General features: G+C 41.5%; 1 protein-coding gene across 1 annotated transcript; it reads left to right on the top strand.

The window, feature by feature from the left end:
* Positions 1–12,761: 12,761 nt before the first annotated feature.
* Positions 12,762–18,956, top strand: Sele (selectin E). The gene is made up of 11 exons (XM_059281086.1): positions 12,762–12,798; positions 13,311–13,694; positions 14,237–14,344; positions 14,769–14,957; positions 15,682–15,867; positions 16,266–16,454; positions 16,829–17,017; positions 17,110–17,286; positions 17,902–18,012; positions 18,771–18,792; positions 18,899–18,956. Exons 1-11 carry the CDS (start codon positions 12,762–12,764, stop codon positions 18,954–18,956), a joined length of 1,650 nt encoding a protein of 549 aa, XP_059137069.1.

The raw sequence follows: 18,956 nt of genomic DNA, 5'->3' as shown, positions 1-18,956 counted from the left end.
AGCGTTTTGTGACTAGTAAATTATTTCCTCAGAAAAAATTCCCAAGAGACACATGCTTGAATAAAAAGGCTATAAACATGTTTATTGTCCTTGCTACATGGCACCACATTGCTAGGCAAAAGGACTCTAGGAATCCCAGTGAGTGTAGAGTCAGACCCATTCAAAAGAATCCATGCTATTCTCTTTCATTTCTGACAGTTCAGTGAGTTAGAGACATCAAAAGACCCTCTAACTTAAAATAACCAAATATTTAATAAAACATAAAAGCCATCTGCTTAAAGTGAATTACTGAACTGTCAAGAAAATAAGGAACCTAAGATCTTCACAATGAATCAAAACCAACCACTCTGTCTTGCAACAAAGCTGGCCATCACCCTGGGGGCTTTGTAGCACACAAAAGGAAATGTGGATGTTTCATCCTTCCTGGTGCATCTTTTTGGGAGACACATGATTCAGTGTGACCTGCTACTGGTGATGGTAGTTTAATCACTGGCTAGCTTTCTCCATTATGAAGGGACCATTTTCCATCTGTAACCAACAATTAGAGTGATTCCTTAAGACTATGAATACTCCCCTCCTCAACTATCTTTATGCAATGGTAATACAGCCATTAATAAAGCTGTCTTGAATTGATCATTACAGTGGTCTTTTAACGATGAGTTTCTTTTCTGTTTACTATTTAATAGTCTTCAGAACAATTAGTGTCTTTTTTCCTTTATCTGTACACTTGTATTTTATTCTTTCATCGTCTATTATTTTTAATATTCCTTTTGCTTCTCAAATTGTTTCCAGTATGGTCATCAAGGATCACGTCAGGTGGCTTCACGTATCTGCTTATTCTATTCCATAAGTCTGTGAGCTTCCTTACTTCCTTACTCCTGGCCCAGGCTTACTGACCCCTCCTGCTCAAGACCTGGAATCAGTAGTTTCTCCAGGGAGATCCTGGTTCTGTTAGTAGATGACAGCATTTGTAAACTAAATTCTGAGCAATAACTCACCTCTACCAGAATATCACTGAAGCGAGACCACTTCAGTGGACAGAGCTAGGATATATATTCATATACATGTACACACACATGTATATATATATAAGTTTGTGTTATTACACATTTATTAAATATGTGTTTATATTTTTTTCTCCCACAGTGATATTGGTTCCAAGCAACATCAATGTTGACATTTACTCAATCATGTAATACTCAAAAAGTTATTCCAAAAGTAGCATATCAATGATGGTGCTGCCCAAATATCACAAGTTCAAGTTTAAGGTGTTTTTGCAAAATATTCTTCTTAGAATTTAAGTATTGTTTATAGTTAAGGAACTATTTTCCGCTAACATTTGAGCTTAATTTTCTTCCCCTGAATTTATGATATCAAAACTTTGACTTCCTGTTACATCCAATTATTTGTTTGTACTCAATGTTCATTGTTGCTCTTTTTCTTTTCTGATTTATCTTTCTCACACTTATTATTATTATTATTATTATTATTAGTAGTAGTAGTAGTAGTAGTATTGGTTTTTCAAGACAGGATTTCTCTGTGTAGTTTTGGTGCCTGTCCTGGATCTCGCGCTATAGATCAGGCTGACCTGGAACTCAGAGAGATCCGCCTGGCTCTGCCTCCCGAGTGCTGGGATTAAAGGCATGTGCCACCACAGCCCGGCTCTCACACTTATTTTTTATGAAAGCAAGTAGTTTTATATGTATTAACTTAGTTCCCCTCTCATATATTAAAGGTGCTATGTAATATACTCTTTGTTTACTTGATTTATTTCTAACTAACAATTGAACCAAATAGTTCCCCATTCTATGGATGTACTACTATACTGCATTCAATAACTCTTCTGTTTTATCCATTTATGTTCTCAATATTTTGCTATTAAAATCAAACTGTAAAGAATAACTTGGTACATTTATGCTTGGAGCGTGTCTTCACTACAGATTCCCAGAAGTGAAATTGATTGTTCAAAAGCTAAACATGTATATTCTTTTGTTAGTCATTGCCAAGTTCCCCTTTAGGGAGACGGTACTGTTTACAGCTGCCCCACTTGTTCTAGTTAGCCTTAACTGTCAATATGACACAGATCAGAATCACCTAGAGGGTAGGAGAGAGTCTCAGTTGAATAACTGTCTTCAGCAGGTTTGTCTGTGAGGGACTGTTTGGACTTTTAACTGATATAAGAGGGCCCAGGCCACTGTGGTGGTACCATTCCCTGGCGGGTGGTCCTGGGCCATATAAGAAAACAAGGCAGCACTAGCCAGAAGTAGCCAGTAGGTGGTGTTCCTCCATAGTTTCTGCCTCAAGTTCCTGCTCTGACTTCCATCAGTGAGGGACCATAACCCATAAACTGAAATAAATTCTTTTCTCACTCAAGTTGCTTTTTATCAGAGTGTTTTTATCACAACTACAGGAAGAAATGAGAAAATCGGTAATGTCTGATGATTTCTCCTCAGCCTCTCACCAAAAGAGTGCGTTGCCAAGCATTTAAAGATATCTTTGCTTTAAATAGTTTGCCCACATATGTCCTCTATAAAACACACACACACACACACACACACACACACACACACACACACACACACACACACACGACACCAGATACAGCCCAGACTAAGTTAATCTTTGACTTGGAACTTCTGTATTCAGATTTTGAGAAAAGCTGCTTAACTGGAAACAATTTTGTCCGAAGATCAGAAGGTTTTACTCTCTATCTAAAAGAAAAATGACTCTAAAAATAATTAGCTGCGAAAAATTCACATCATATCATGTTGGACTTCACAAGAAGAAAAGGCAAATGTCCTTTAACATTCCATCAGTCAGCAAAAAACAGATTTCCAAGTAAGTTTTCCTTACCTTGAACTTTTACATGGTATTTGTAAAGGGGAAGATGAGTTTCCAAGCCAGCCTAAAGATTGCTAGATAGGTGGAAAACAGCAAGAAAACAACTTCCATTCCTGCTTATGCAAGCAGAAATGAATCATAGTCTGAACAAAATGTTTTATGTATTTTTATCAACAGCACTTTTTTTTCTTTAGAGGAGAATCAATGCACAGAAACATTATGATGTTGGAATTTGAATTCTGTACTTAGCACACGGAGAGGTAAGTATAAGTTGCTAGAAATCTCCCAGCTAGTGAGGGAGCCATTTTCTCTAGGAATGTTTCTCTTAATTACATATATAACGTGTATATAATTTATGAAATGTAGGATATAGTGTTGCCCTGCCCCTTACAAAGCAGAGGCTGCAAAGGGTAGAAAGCAGGACCAAGGAAGTATCACACAGCCAGGACTTAAGGGTTCCTCTTAAGTCATATAGACTGTGGTTTAGGTTAATGATTAAGGAAAACAATCGAGTCCCAGGATTTAGCTCAAGTTCTTTTTGATATTGGGAAATGTGTTCACAGGTGTGCATCACATGTTTCAGTGGGCATCATAGCTAAGACAAACCTTGAAACAATTGACATCATGTAACTAGAAAACAAGAATTGGATGGTTAGTTAAAATAGTGGGACAGGACTCTAAAATATGAAAAGTGAAACTAGTAACCTGTTTCTCTGACAATTATAAAAACCACTGCCTATGGAAACAGTTATGTCTGCAAGGCTCCTGATCCTATGAGAAATCTAAAAGATAAATGTTTAACTGTATGTGAGTTCTTGGGCATAATTTGTTTTTTGCCTGTAATATGTAAAATGTTGAATCATGTAAGGGAAATAAGAAACATGTTGGTTTTTTAATTTGTATTCACTGTAATCATTCACTTAAAAATAGAATGTAACCACATTGTGATTTTTATATTGCTTGAAAGATTCTGCTACGATATACAAGCTGCAAGAGGATAAAAAATAAAGAGGTTGGAAGGAAGACATCAGGAAGTAGGGAGAAGGAAGTCGTCAGCAAAGAGACAGAAGGGAAACATCAGGGTAGAAGAACAGAACAGAAAAAGAAGAGAGTAGAACAAGTAACAAGAAGAAGAATAAAACAAAAAGGAAAATTTCCCCTCAGAAATGAAGTCTGCGGTTTTTCTCAGCGACTCTGCATCTCATTCCCAGTCTCTCTGACCTGCAGAAGGATGGACCCTCTGTCACATCAGGTGACTGCGTATGCCGGGTGTTTTACACATCATTGTCACCTCTCTTTATTTTTATTTACTTATCCTCCTTTTCTTTTTGAAATGGAGTCTAATTCTGTAGCCCAGACTGGCCTGGTACTCCCTGTGTAACCCATCCTGGCCTCAAATTCATGGTAATCCTCCTGCCCGAGTCTCCCATGTGTTGGGATTACAGGCATACACTCAGATTTATACTTGTTTTTAATTATTATGATGTAAAAAAAAATCCTCCTGTTTTTGTAGCTACCATATCAGATTACACACGAAGAACCTGAAGTTCAGAGAGATTTAAAGTCTTGTTTGGGGTCACATAGCCAGCTTGATGCAACACACCCAGAAGAGTCTGTTGGATTTTCAAATGTATGGGCTACTGTAAACGGATTTTCCTTCTATTCCAAACCAACTCTCAGCAATTTGGCAAAGTGGAAACTTTAGTGTATCAGACAATGAAAGCCCAGCAAAATGTACTTAGGATTTGATTTTCTGGGCATTTCCATTTGCCTGAGTTACTCATTCCCGAGCACGCTCAGGGTGCCTGACTTCTCGCAAACTGTCTCATGGCAGGCATGGTGGCATGGCCATGTCTGAGAAAAATGTCTCATTTCTCAGATTCACTAATTAAAGGAAGCATCTCACTTGTTCAAATCATAGATAAAGACTCTCCCATGCCTATTACCCTCAGCCAAACTGACCAGAGGTATCCTTTAATGAGATAAGACGATAAAGAGGAACTTCTTATAAGGTATTATTCATCTCTTGCTATCTGCTAGGAGCAGAGACAAGGGCTTGATGGCTTAGATAAATTACTATCTGTATTCCTGTAACATTCCCCAGGGAGGGATCTAGGAGACTTAACTGTTTATTCTCCAAAATCAACATTATTCAACAACACAAAGGAACCGCTGAATGTCAAAAATCAAGTGTCAACACTCAGAGAACAGGGAAATTCTGTTTTGAATGTCAGCCAAACATCTCCCATGGTCCCCTCTCTGGATAATATGGGCCCATTACTCATCCACAGATGTATCTGGTTCACCATCGAGTTGCTACAGTACACACACATTAGCTTGCAACCTGGTACACTGGTGAAGATGTTTACGGATGCGGTTGACATCACAGGTAGGTGGCTTTGTCTGCAGACAGGACATTACATTAGCAGGTGGTGCCAGGGTGGCTGGTGCAGTTGGAGTTTCCATACCAGGCACAATGCCCATTTTTCTATCTGAATGTTTTCCTAAATTTCTGTTAGCATTGTCCAATTTAGATACAAAGGTTAGAACCTGGTGTGTGTTGGGAAGGCCCAATTTACTCTTCTCAGAATTTTAATACACTTAAAGGGATTTGATGATGCATTACTGTTTTGGGAAGCACAACAGTTAGTTTTTGCCAGCTTTCCATAATGTAGTATCACTAGGAAGAGGGTCCCAGTGAGGCATTGTCTAGATAAGGTTAACTTTTTTTTTTTTTTTTTTTTTTTTTTTGGTTTTTCGAGACAGGGTTCTCTGTGTAGCTTTGTGCCTTTCCTGGGACTCACTTGGTAGCCCAGGCTGGCCTCGAACTCACAGAGATCCGCCTGGCTCTGCCTCCCGAGTGCTGGGATTAAAGGCGTGCGCCACCACCACCCGGCAATAAGGTTAACTTATGGACATGCTTGTGGAAGATTTTCTTAACTATGATCACTGAAGTGGGAAGACCCACTCTGAATGTGGGTATACCATTTCATGGGTTTGGGTCCTGGACTGTGTAAGAGTAGAGGAAGCAAGTCACGTAGTAGGTGTGCATTCATTCATTCTCTCTCTGCTATTGACCGTGGACGCAATGGGAATAGCTGCCCCAGCTCCTGCCTCTCTTCTCCACAATGACGGGCTACGACCTAGAACTGTGAGCTGAACTAACCCCCTTCTCATCTCAGTGGCTCCTTATCAGTGTGCTTGATCACAGCAACAGAGATAAATTAGGACAGAAGGGGAAGGAGGCATGAACCAGGCAGTGTAGCTGGTTCCTAGCTCCTGGCGAACAGCCAACAAGCCATAAGAACCTCGGTTTCAAGTCCATAATGAACTCCATTCTGCTACAATTTGAATGAGCTCCGAAGTAGATTAATTTCTGAGGCTTCCAATAAGAGCCCAGCTGGCTGACACCATGATGTTGGCAATATGAACCCAGGCAGGGGAGAAAACCCAACTATTCATAATAAATGTGTGCTGTTTTCACCCATAAAGTTTGTGATAAGTTGTTAAGATAATGGTAGAAAATTTAAAAGCTAGACTGCTGCGTTAGCTCAGAGAGCAAAAAGCCCACTGACCTGAGTTTGATTCCCAAGACCCACATGGTGGAAGGAGAGGACGAACTCTCTCAAGCTGTCCTCTGATCTCCACACCTGTGCTATGGCATGTGCACATTCATGTGCATGTGCATATGCTCACACACTCAATTACATAAATCATAATACAAAATTAAAAAGGAATTGAATAAGCCCACAGTATCCCAGCAAATCATGTCAGAGTGAAGACCACGTACCTGCAATTTATTGTGGAGGGCCTTCTGTGGCCACAGACACCCTCCTGGAAATGCAGAATAATCATGCCCTCCCAGGATTGTCTTACAGCCAGTGGTTGATGAACGGTAGATACATACTATGAGGTGGTTTTGTTTTGTTTTGTTTTGTTTTGTTTTTGTTTGTTTGTTTGTTTGTTTGTTGTTGTTTTTTTAGACAGGGTTTCTCCTATGTAGTTTTGGTGCCTGTCCTGGAGCTCACTCTGTAGACCAGGCTGGCCTCGAACTCACAGAGATCTACCTGCCTCTGCCTCCCGAGTGCTGGGATTAAAGGCGTGCGCCACCACCGCCTGGCTCATTATGAGGTTTTATGTAGTGTTTCACAGAATTTTCTTGTAAAACTGAGCCCTGGCTGTCTCCAGTGGGTAAATCCTTTATTAATAAACCTTCTGGTTAGATTCTTCCTGTCTCACTTCTTTATTGCTCTATATGGTTTCTGAGGATCATCTCTCAAATAAGTAACTTATACCACGTTATGACTGCGGTTCTTCAGAAAAATCCTAACCTAAGATGCTGGCCTACAGAGCCAGGGTGGGAGTAAGCTGCTGGACCATTTAGTCGTATGAAAACAAAGGTGTACTTTCCAGGTGAGATGAGGAACTCGTGAGCGCTCACCAAAAGGATTCGAGCTTTAGGGTGATGCAGATGTGGATTCGAACCCAAGTTCTGCCAGTTAGTAACTGAAACAAAGCAAAAACAGGTAAGTTTTTAACCTCTCTGGGTGTCTGCTTTGTCTCCTGTAAGATGGGTTTAATGTCTTCCTTTCAAATATAAAGCAATATATGTTCAGTAGTGGCCGGTGGTGGTTACTCATTAATGTTGTATTTAAATATTCACTGTTAGCAATACAAGCATTTCCAAATAGAGAGCATTTGTCTAATGAACAGTATCAGTTATGGTTCCCGTGACTAATATGGGTGTAAAGAGGCCTAGAATCTTCAGATGTGTTCCTATTTCTCTCAAATCACCTATTTTTAATTTAGAGGAAAAATGATCCTTTCCCCTGGCCCTTTGATACCATTTTAATGCTATTTGAAACTGCTAAATTTTCTTTCTGATAACAATAAAAAAATTCAAAGTTATATTTTCAAACATGACCAGACTGAGATTTTCTATTAGAAAGGGCTGAGAACAAACCTAAGAACAGTTTCTGAGGGAAAAAAAAAAACCCCAACTTTTAAAATAAGCTGCACAAGTGGCCGCGGGAAACAGACCCGGGCTTTTCTCCCATCCTGAACATTCTCTCGCCCTTGTTAGCATCAGCCAGGCCGTCTGGCTACACTCAGGAAGAGTTCAGCTAATTAACCAGCCCACCCCCTCACCCCCCTGTTTGCTTCTTCCGCTTGGGGAATTCACCAGAGTTGGCTCATTTAGAAGATATTCCCATTAGTTATTCCTTAAATCCCCAAACAGAAAGTTCGGAAGCTTTGAGATAAGGTGCCTGCCAAGCAGGAAACAAAGCCGTGGCAAGCAAGGAACAGAGCCGTGCCAAGCAGGAAGCAAAGGCACCTTAAGACCGTTAAGTCTCTCATCATCTCGGAAGCTCCAGGAGTGGGGCTGGAGAGTCCTCCTGAACCCAAGGGGAAGATAAAGCAAGTGAATGCACACACACACACACACACACACACACACACACACACACACACACACACTTCTTTCTTCTTTCTTGGTAATAAGCCACCTACTTCTCATGTGTAAGAATCCAGAATGGCTGCTCGTCCTAAACACCCTTTGTATTTCCTCAGCACCATCACAAAGCCAACCATCCCTGTACCTCAGCTTTCCAGTTTGGTCAGAATTCTGATACCTAAGGATATGCTTTCTTTTGTTTGAATTTGGTGGGCATTTTGTTTGTTTGGCTTTGTTTTTGCTTTGTTTTAAGACAGGCTCCTGTGTAACCCAAGCTGTCCTCAAACTCACTATGTAGCTATGGCTGGCCTTGAACTCCTGATTCCTCTAGGCTCTGCTTTTCAAGTTCTATAGATATTTACCTGTGTGTAGGGGGTGGAGACCTCACTATCTTATTCTTACAGACCTTGAACTTACTATGTAGCCCAAACAGACCTTGAGTTGGTAGTCCTCCTGCCTCAGCATACTGAACTCTGCAATTTCAAGCTTGTGACACCACACCCAGCTAAGGTCCATTTTACTGAGATGCTCAGGGGACTCTTCTCCACAATTTGGTCTTGTCCACATCTTCCCACGGGAGGGAGGAGCAGGGTGGGTAGCACTGCTCCTGCCTTAGCTGGCTATCTGAAGCTGTCTACAAATCACAAGTGAAGCATTGGGAAATGAATCGAGAGGTAACCAGACCTATTTTACATCGCTAATGTAATGCACTTATGTTCGGATCAAACAAGGAACACCACTCTGTGATGTGGTGGTATGCTGATATTAACCTTCGATTATCATTTGGATGTAGCAAAGAAGTGTTGGCCTACTATAAATAAGATTGGATCTTCATCAGGATTTTCTTCCACTACCCGTGTCTGTAACGATACTTTAGATGTCCTCAAAGTAGGAATTTGGAGGCACTGAGGCTTTTGAAAATCCAAAACTAAGAGGTAAAACAAACCTTTTCCAGAGGGAGGAGAAAGGGGAGCTTCACTCCAGGAGACAGGAGGGGAGAACACTGCCTGTACTTCCCGGTTACACTCAGCAGTGATGGTTCAAACAGGAATGGACACATCTATAGAGGTTATTTGTTTGTGTGTTTGTTTTGTCGCACATGGCTACGGCCAGAGCTACTTTCCACCTTACCCAACAACCTGCCTTCTCTGCAGGACAATCTTGATTAGAGTTCTAACGTTTATCTCACTTCCCTACCTCCTCTGTTGGACCCTCATTCTCTCAGGAGTACTGAAGTGGTTAGAATCCTCAGTGTAGAGGGTGTGGGAGTAAGATAAGGGACTTGAAGGAAAGGGCTAATGAAGCAGGGATGTGTGACACCTGGCGGGGCAGCCTAGGGTGTGCCTGTACTCACATCCTCTTCTTTCCTGTAATTGGTCACATCCGTGGAGGGCCTTCCTTCTCCCAAGGCTGAGATCCTCAAGGGTCTATATCAGCCTAGGCTGAAAACGGAACAGTTCAGAACTGACTACATCTTCAGAGCTTGGAAGGCTCAGTACAGACCATAGTACCACTAAGCAGCTTGTTTCTCATGAAATTTGTCTTACTTGAAGCAAATTAATATTCAAAACCCCGACCATTTAAGTCTCACCTAATTTCCCTTTCCACTCACCTTCCACAACCCCACAAAAGTGACTGCCCCTCATCGGTGCTGGATGGGATGCATCAGATGATGCAGCTACAGAAGGCTGGCACCCTGCCCTCCCCCGACCCAGCTTCCCCAGGACTGTTTACTACGGCTTCTCCAGAAACTTGAGCAAGAAGAGCAACTCCATCAGCTCCCAGTGTCCACCCACAGGATTTTCAGGTCCAGTCTCAGGGGCAAGACAGGAAATATCCTGGGAGAATGCGGGATGGTAGGGTGAGGGGATTTGGAATAACATGTCTCTCATTATATTTGTGTGTATCTTTAGACATAATGTAGATGAAACCTCCTTAGGTACAAATTTCCTCTATCACTGCTCTTATCTGTCTTTCTTATATTGAGTTCTTTACCTAAAGCTCTTTTGGTATAAATTTAGAACACACATTTTGCCCTTTGGCCTCAGAGAAAGGCTGCCTTTGATCAGGATCTTTTGGCAAATGTGACTTAGAGTTGGCACCACCTTCCAGGCAGGGCACAGTTAACTTGTCTGTTATTTTTCCTTTCCCACTTGCTTTCTCTTTGCCGAGGAACCAGGGCCTGTCCTCATGGCATCCTTCCCCTGCCATTTACTGCCCTGGATCTTTTACCTGCCCCCATGCCTCACATTGCTTGGCAGAAAGCTTCAATGATCCAGGGGCTTCAGGAAGAGGAAGGCAAAGACTGGGGAGTGAGGAAGAGCAGAAACCTCAGCGTGGGCAACAACCGAAGGCATCACCACGGTCTGGGCGATCAAGGGAGAGGGCTCTGGTGATTGGTTGCCTGGGTTTCCACAACATATTTCTATGCAGTTACATGAGATGAAACCTGTTTTGATAGACAGACAGACAGGCAGGCAGACAGACAGACAGATAGCTAGAACCTGGCTCCTTAATTTCCTCACTTGTAAAACAGGGGTAGGGTACACATTTCACAAGTGATAGAATTAAAAAAAAAACAATACAAACAGACATGGCAACATGCTCAGAATAAAGCCTGGCACAGAAGAAGCACCCAAAATGTTAGAGATTATAATCGGGGGTCTAGGTCATCAAGAAAGTATTGTATTCCTACAGAGATTGTATCACCAATGTCGAAACTAAAAACTGAGTTATGAAAAATCCATACATGCAAATGTATGATTGAGAGCTGTTTATGACTAATTTGCAAAAATAATGGTTAGGTACTTAATCAACATGCCAGGTAAATTTTGTTGTAAGATTCGAGTCAATGCACATGGATTTTCTTTTTCCATTTCGGGATGGTGTCTCACACTTGTAGTCAAGGCTGGGATACAGGGTGGTCTCTTACCTGTGTCAGCCTCCCAAATGCCAGGGTGATGGGCATGTGTCACACTTACTTGACTATGCTTTTTAAAAACTATTAGACCCCGAGTGGCGGTGGCACACACCTTTAATCCCAGCACTCAGGAGGCAGAGCCAGGCGGATCTCAGTGAGTTTGAGGCCAGCCTGGTCTACAGAGCGAGATCCAGGACAGGTACCAAAACTACACGGAGAAACCCTGTCTCGAAACGCCCCCTCCCCCCCTAAAAAATAGACATGCATTTGTAATTCACATGTAGATAAACAGACAGACAGATTACATATGAACACAATGTTACAGCTTTATCTTGCCTAAAATCTAAATAAGCAGTATGTGGGGTTGTATTTCTACATGTGCTGAACAATAACAACCATATTTAGCTAAATAAACTAAGATGAAGGATTGAGATAGTGATATTATTTAGAAAATGCAAGATGGCAGGAAGGTAGAAGGGGTACGTTTTTATCTCCCATTTAATCCTATTTTGTAGAAACAAGCTATTATTTAGAATAGACGGGTGAAGCTTTTTTTTTGTAACTTCATCATAACTAGTGAGGATATATGTGAGAATAAACATATACTTCATGAATCTCTCTGCTGTACCACAGTGCCTGTTGGAATGGGCTAAGGTAGCAGGTGAATAAAGAGAAAGTGGGTGTTGATGACAGCCATGCATGAGAAAATTGAGAGTGATAGATCATGAGTAATAATATATTTATAGCTTGCTTATGTTTATGAAACTAATTTCTACATGTAAGTGATAAAAGCAATCAGACTTTTTGACAAAGGAATTAAAATCACATTTGCATCATATTTAATAAAATTGCATACAAATTATAAGAGCCTAGAAAAGGGATTAGCTTAGAGGAACAGAGTTTCTGGCATCACTATGAAAGTTTTTTGATGTGGTGGGTATTCCCAGAAAGATTTTTGGATGCGGTTGAGGATTTCCTCTTTACCAGATTTTGATAATAATGTCCTATGACTCACAGGAAGCCAGCTCCGCTATAAAGAGACTCCAGCAGAAGCAATACTCAGTGGTCCTTGACTGACTACACATCAAACCTGCTGGAAGAACAGAGAGACAGAAGCAGAAGCAATACACCTGAGAAATCCAACACCCCGGCAACCATTCCACAGAACAGTAAGTGCATATTCCAAGCCAGAGGAGCCCTGGGCCCAAAACATAGGTTTATATGTGTGTGCACACATTCAAAAAGCCTTCTGGTAAAAAGATCTGTCTAAGCTGTCATAGCATTTGTAATTAAAACCTGCCTTTTCTCTTTGTTTAAAATGATGAAAAGCTTAAAGTTTGTATCTCTTCACCACAGTAAATGTCTTTGAAATAAGTAGTGAGGTACAGGAATCCTTACCTAACACCTCATGGTGTTGCCTTAAATGCGATGATAGAAGGGTGTGAGTAACCCACATTTAGAAATTTTTTGTAACTAATTCTGTACTTTCTCTCCTCAGAAAAGTATCTCCAGTCCAATTTCTGGATGAGAGGAGCTGCTGGAGTCATGAATGCCTCATGGTTTCTCTCCACTCTCACTTTGGGTAAGCTGGAGTCATTGCAGACCACGGTCTCTCATCTTCACCCTATTGAGTCTTAAGAATAGGATATTTTGTTGTGTGGGGCTGCTCTGTGCTTTGTAGAGTGGTTAGCAGGACTGCTGACTTCTCCCTATAGGGTTCTGCCCTCTGGTAGGAATAGTTAGTTTCCTTACATGGGAAGGATGGATCCTAAGTGACCTATTCAGGCATTGTAAAGATTCATTCATTTGGTTCCTGAAATGGGGCTCAAACAGGTATCATACAGCATCCAATGAAGCTTTGTTTTCTCTGACTTCCAGTGTACCATGAAATTTGAGTATTACGTTGTGATTGTAATAAAGCACCAGTGGATGGCCAGTCACACAGTGCTACACAGAAATACTAGACCCTCCAGATGTTTCTCTTTTTACTTTTAAAAGCAGTAGTTTGGGCCATCACAAAGACCCCTATAAGCCAAAAATAAGACAACATAAAGCAAGACTAAACTTTGCTATTCCTTTCTTGACCCAACCCAGTGCTTCTCATTGGAGAGAGCATAGCTTGGTATTACAACACCTCCATCGAACTCATGACGTACGATGAAGCCAGTGCGTACTGTCAACAGAAGTACACACATCTGGTGGCGATTCAGAACAAAGAAGAGATCAATTATCTAAACTCCAACCTGAAATATTCACCAAGTTATTACTGGATTGGAATCAGAAAAGTCAATAACGTGTGGATCTGGGTGGGGACCCACAAGCCTCTGACTGAGGAGGCTAAAAACTGGGCACCCGGTGAACCAAACAACAAACAAAACAATGAGGACTGTGTAGAAATCTACATCAAAAGACGCAACGACCCAGGCATGTGGAATGACGAGAGATGTGACAAAAAGAAACTGGCTCTGTGCTATACAGGTATGAAGTTTCTGGGTGGCGGAAGGTAGGTTTTGTGTGGAGGCAGCCTGGCATATTTAGAGTACTCAATATGATCGGTCTCTGCTTTGCACATTTTCTGTTTTTAAAGAGATGATTGTAAAGCATTCCAACAGTAATGACATCTTTTATTTTTACTGATTGGTATGAGTAAAGGCAAGGATGTATGAGTATACATATATGCATAGATAGTTGTATATAGTTTATCAATATACAGAGTAAAAATACTCAGATACAGTACATGTTTTAGTTGTTAGTGGCATGAAACTATCTTCAGAGATGTTATGAATTAATGTTTTTTTTTTGCTTGGTGCCAAGAACAGCTACTCTGCTGATGTCCATTTATTATCACTAAGTTATACAACAGCCTGGAACTTGGGTTGGATGTGTCAGTAAAAATCTTGAGCATTAAGGCCATTAGTGTTATCTGGATTGCACAGATTATAGACTAAAAACAAATCTAAAAAATTCATGGTCAGCACCATAGTAATTGATTGTCCTCATCTGGATTGTGCTTTCTGTAGCTTCCTGTACCCCTGCATCCTGCAGTGGGCATGGTGAATGTGTGGAGACCATCAACAGTTACACTTGCAAGTGTCATGCTGGCTTCCTTGGACCCAACTGTGAGCAAGGTAAGTCTTGTCCTCACCTGTTCCTTCTCCAAAGACAGTAGCATCCTCTCGTGGTCCAGATGGCTTGTCAGCTGGGGACATATATTTCCTCTACTTGAATACATAGAGTAAGAGCACTGTAGTAGCTGGGATTATCAAGTCAGACCCTCCTGGGTCAAACTCCAGCCTTACTGCTTGTTACTTATGGCACCTTGACAAAGTAGTCTTACAGGATGACTGAACATTTCAGTTGTATTAAACTAAACAATTTCATGTGACAACTAGCTGTATGAAGATAATAATAAAAACAGCTTTATAACCTAATGGTTCCATAGAGCCTGGGCCACAGGAAATGTTCAACGGGCAATAATTATGGTGTCCAGTACTCCTCTCTCCTAACCAAGGTGAGAGATGAGCAGAAGTGTGACTTGGTTCTTTTTTTCAGTTGTGACCTGCAAAGAACAGAAACACCCTGACCATGGAAGCCTGAATTGCACCCATCCTTTTGGCCTCTTCAGCTATAATTCCTCCTGCTCTTTCAGCTGTAACAGGGGCTACCTGCCCAGCAGCACAGAGACCACCATGCAGTGTATGTCCTCGGGAGAATGGAGTGTGCCTACTCCAGCCTGCCATGGTAACTCTCAAAATGCTCTAAACCTTCTCACTCCTCCCTATTGCCTTAGTTTTTACCCAACTTATAACTTTTTCCAATTAAGTTCTGCTGTTGTTTCATTTAGTAAAATGTATTCTCTCTGTGAGCTGTATGGGTGATCTGGTACCTGTTTGGTTAAACATAGGATTTGTTTTTCATTTTTTTTAATGGTGTTTCTGAGGGTCTGATGACATGTAAAGGAAGATGTCATGGAGACAGTGGAAACACATCTAGACAGCCTCATGACTTTCTCATGGGCTTTCCTGTTCAGTTGTCCCATGAATTGGGGCCAACTTTAGCACTGTGATGAGCAGGGAGCTTCAATATCTCTTTGCACAGTTCTCTGGTGCCATCAAGGAGATTCATGGCTCACGTCCTTTGTATGTTAATATTGCTTTTACACCAAGTCATGAATCTTGATCTAGAGGCTGTTATTTTTGTTGTTGTTGTTGTTGTTTATGTATATAATAAAATAGATCAGAGATCATCCAGCATAGTCAAAGCAAAAATCAGTAAAGAGAAACTGAAAGTATGAATAAAGACTAACACATTTTTTACGGGTCTATATGATATCAAGAATTGGCACAGGAGTTTGGGTTACACCCTTTGAAGATGGGTCTCACCTTTTATAAACCCTAATTCAGTAGAAAGTGAAAACATCTATGGAATTTTCTTTGTATAAAACTCTCTCTTCTTCATCTCTCAGTGGTTGAATGTGAAGCGTTGACACACCCTGCCAATGGAGTCAGGGAATGTACCTCAAATACTGGGAGCTTCCCATGGAACACGACCTGTACATTTGACTGTAATGAAGGGTATCAGCGAGTTGGAGTTCAGAATCTACAGTGTACCTCATCTGGCATCTGGGACAATGAGAAGCCATCGTGCAAAGGTAGAGTTCTTCCATGTTGAGATTCATCGCATTCTCTTCCTCAACTAAGGCTTGAAATGGGCAAGCCAGCCTACTGACTTGAATGGGTGTCTTTCTGACACCACGTGGAAACTTTCTTCCTTGCTCTTTGGCAATGTAAAATTTTTCCCTTTCCCCTCCCTCTGCACATCAGACCAGTGTGGAGGCACCATATTCTTGCTAAAGCTGCCCCATATTATGTCTCATTATTATGGAGATATTGGATCACATAGGGAACATAGCAGCCTTCCCAGGAATTCGTAATGAAGAATTCTCTTGAGTTCTTTGAGCACAGCTTTGTGCCAACTGAACTTGCATCAAATGGCAAATGTTCTCCAGCATCACTGTGATATTTTCTCACCCTTCCTCCGATTTCTCAGCTTTCCAGTGTGAAGCCTTATCCAGGCCACAATGGGGCCACATGAAATATCTTCCCAGTACTTCCGGACTTTTCCAAAGTGGATCCAGTTATGAGTTCTCCTGTGTACAAGGATTTGAATTGAAGGGATCAAAAAGGCTTCAGTGTGGCCCAAGAGGGGAGTGGGACAGCAAAAAGCCTACATGTTCAGGTACATTCTTTTTAGAAATTATTTCTATTTCTCTCTCTCTCTCTCTCTCTCTCTCTCTCTCTCTCTCTCTCTCTCTCTCTCTCTCTCTCTCTCTGTGTGTGTGTGTGTGTGTACTCCAAAGTCCATGTGTGGAGATCAGACAACAACTTGCAGGAGTCCATTTTCTCCTTTTCATATGGGTCCCAGAAATGAAATTGAGGTTGTTAGGACTGGCAGCAAATGCCTTTACCTCCTGAGCCATCTTGCTGGCCTCCTGTGACATACTTTGAATTTCACAGTGAGATAGAAGCTACTGAACATCTTTGTGGCTTGGTTACCCCAAGACACCTGCTATAGCCCAATGCTTACACCTCTGAATGGCTCCTCTCTTCCAGCTGTGAAGTGTGATGCTATCCCTCAGCCCCAGAATGGTTTCATGGAGTGTGCTCATGCTACTACTGGAGAATTTACCTACAAGTCCTCATGTGCCTTTCAGTGCCACAAGGGCTTTAAATTACACGGATCAGCTCAACTTGAATGCACATCCCAGGGACAGTGGACCCAGGAGGTGCCCTCCTGCCAAGGTACCATTGAGTTTAGACTCTCAGGACAAACATCAACTTAGCAGTTTTGTGGTTAGGTTTTCCTAATTTCTACCATGGATGTGTCATTGCAGTGGTACAATGTTCAAGCCTTGAAGTTCCAGGAAAGATGAACATGAGCTGCAGTGGGGCACCTATTTTCGGCACTGTATGTGAATTTACATGTCCTGATGGATGGACACTCAATGGATCTGCAATTCTGACATGTGGTGCCACAGGACACTGGTCTGGGATGCTGCCTACCTGTGAAGGTGATGGATTGATTGATGGTGGTTGCCTAGGGGAGTAGGTTGCAAAAGGGGTGTTATATTGCTAAGGAAGCTAACTGTCCATTATGTCAAAATCAGAATGGTGGGTTACAAGGGATGGATAGAAAGAAAACAACACATGATGCATGTCAGTGGAACAGGTCAAATGTTTTGTTCTTATCTGCCTCCCCAATTCCCTCTCCAGTACTCTCCATTAATCTCCTCTGTTATCATGATTTATTTCCATGGTCCTCCCTTTAGACCTCTTCCTCTTCCCTCATAGTGGGATTCTGAACATTGGAAAGGGGAGATCTAGAGACGAAAGGAGGAGATAAGCATGAGAGAGAGGGCAAGGCTAGTTGAGTATTAACCGGGGTGTGGTCTGATGATGTCAAAAAGCTTGACAAGGCTGTGTTCTGCCTGGGAACATGGGACACAGCCTCGACGGTGCTTTGGGAGAAACTGTTTAAATATTCAATGCCAAGTCTCTGCTTCATGCATTTGACTACATGCTTCTTCTGCTGACAGTAATGAATGTGCAGAGAAAAGGCTAAAACAGGGCAGAAAGACCCAAAGCCAACTGTTGCTTATGCGGTTTCCTCCAACTTGTTTCCTCAGCCCCCACCGACTCCACCCGTCCCTTGGTAGTGGCACTTTCTACGGCAGGAACCTCACTCCTGACATTATCCTCATTTCTCTACTTGTTGCTGAGATACTTCCGGAAGAAAGGTAAATTCAAGCATCCTCTGGAGAAATGATTTTGAAAATTGTGTGTGTGTGTGTGTGTGTGTGTGTGTGTGTGTGTGTGTGTGTGTATTTCTCACTGATGAGCTATGGTCTCTTGAAAGTTTTCACTAGAATCTAGAAAGTAGAACCTGCTTATTAAATAGCCCCAGCAAATGCCAGTGTAATCAAGCAAAAGTTTCATATGTTGAAAGTTTTTTGAAACCTACGTTGGCTGTGCTAACACTGCTTAACTCTAGGGGGCGCTACTCACTTCAAATTGCACCGTGCTCTTGGAGTTGCTCAATGAGAATTACGGAGTTATACCGTGATTCTCTTGGGAGAATAAGTGAAATGATTTCAAGTCACAGAGAAAGTTGCTTGGAATAGTTTATGAATATGCATATCTTCAGGAATAGGAAATACACCCATGGTCCCTTTGGTCTACAGACTATTTACATACTTTTAATTAAAATTTGAAATTTAGACATTAGGAAACTTCATGTAAAAGTGTGGATTTTGTACTTCCCGTGAGAACTTAGAAGAAAATCAGACAAGATGAGCATGCAACTATTTCCTGGTGTCAGGAAGCTGCTGTGTTCTTTGGATGTTTGATCCTCTCCATTTTACCTTAATTGCCACCAAATGTTTATTTATTACAGAGCCCTGTAGTACTGAGAGTATAAACCCAGATGAATCAAGTAAATCAATCTAATTTGCTTAAAAGTCATTAGTCCAAATTAATAATTTTCTTTCTCTTTCAGCAAGGAAATTTGTTCCTGCTAGGTAAGTTGGATTCTTGTACAAAGCATGCCGCTTAATACTCCACTCATTTTTTTTTCTGTGCGTGTGGGAAAGCAGTGCTTGACATATTTTTCTCACATTTCCACAGCAGCTGCCAAAGCCTTCAGTCGTGTGGCAACTATCAAGTCCCTTCTCAAGTCATCTAA

The sequence above is a fragment of the Peromyscus eremicus genome, chromosome 15, assembly GCF_949786415.1.
Source record: "Peromyscus eremicus chromosome 15, PerEre_H2_v1, whole genome shotgun sequence".
Lineage (NCBI taxonomy): Eukaryota > Metazoa > Chordata > Mammalia > Rodentia > Cricetidae > Peromyscus > Peromyscus eremicus.
The sequence above is the reverse complement of the archived record's forward strand: the minus strand, read 5'-3'. Positions and strand labels throughout refer to the sequence as shown.

Bases quoted from the DNA above. Each gene is read 5' to 3' on its own strand.
- Sele (XM_059281086.1), top strand. From the start codon at position 12,762: ATGAATGCCTCATGGTTTCTCTCCACTCTCACTTTGG. The intron at 14,345-14,768 runs GTAAGTCTTGTC...TCTTTTTTTCAG, and splicing joins TGGACCCAACTGTGAGCAAG to TTGTGACCTGCAAAGAACAG. The intron at 17,287-17,901 runs GTGATGGATTGA...TTGTTTCCTCAG, and splicing joins GATGCTGCCTACCTGTGAAG to CCCCCACCGACTCCACCCGT.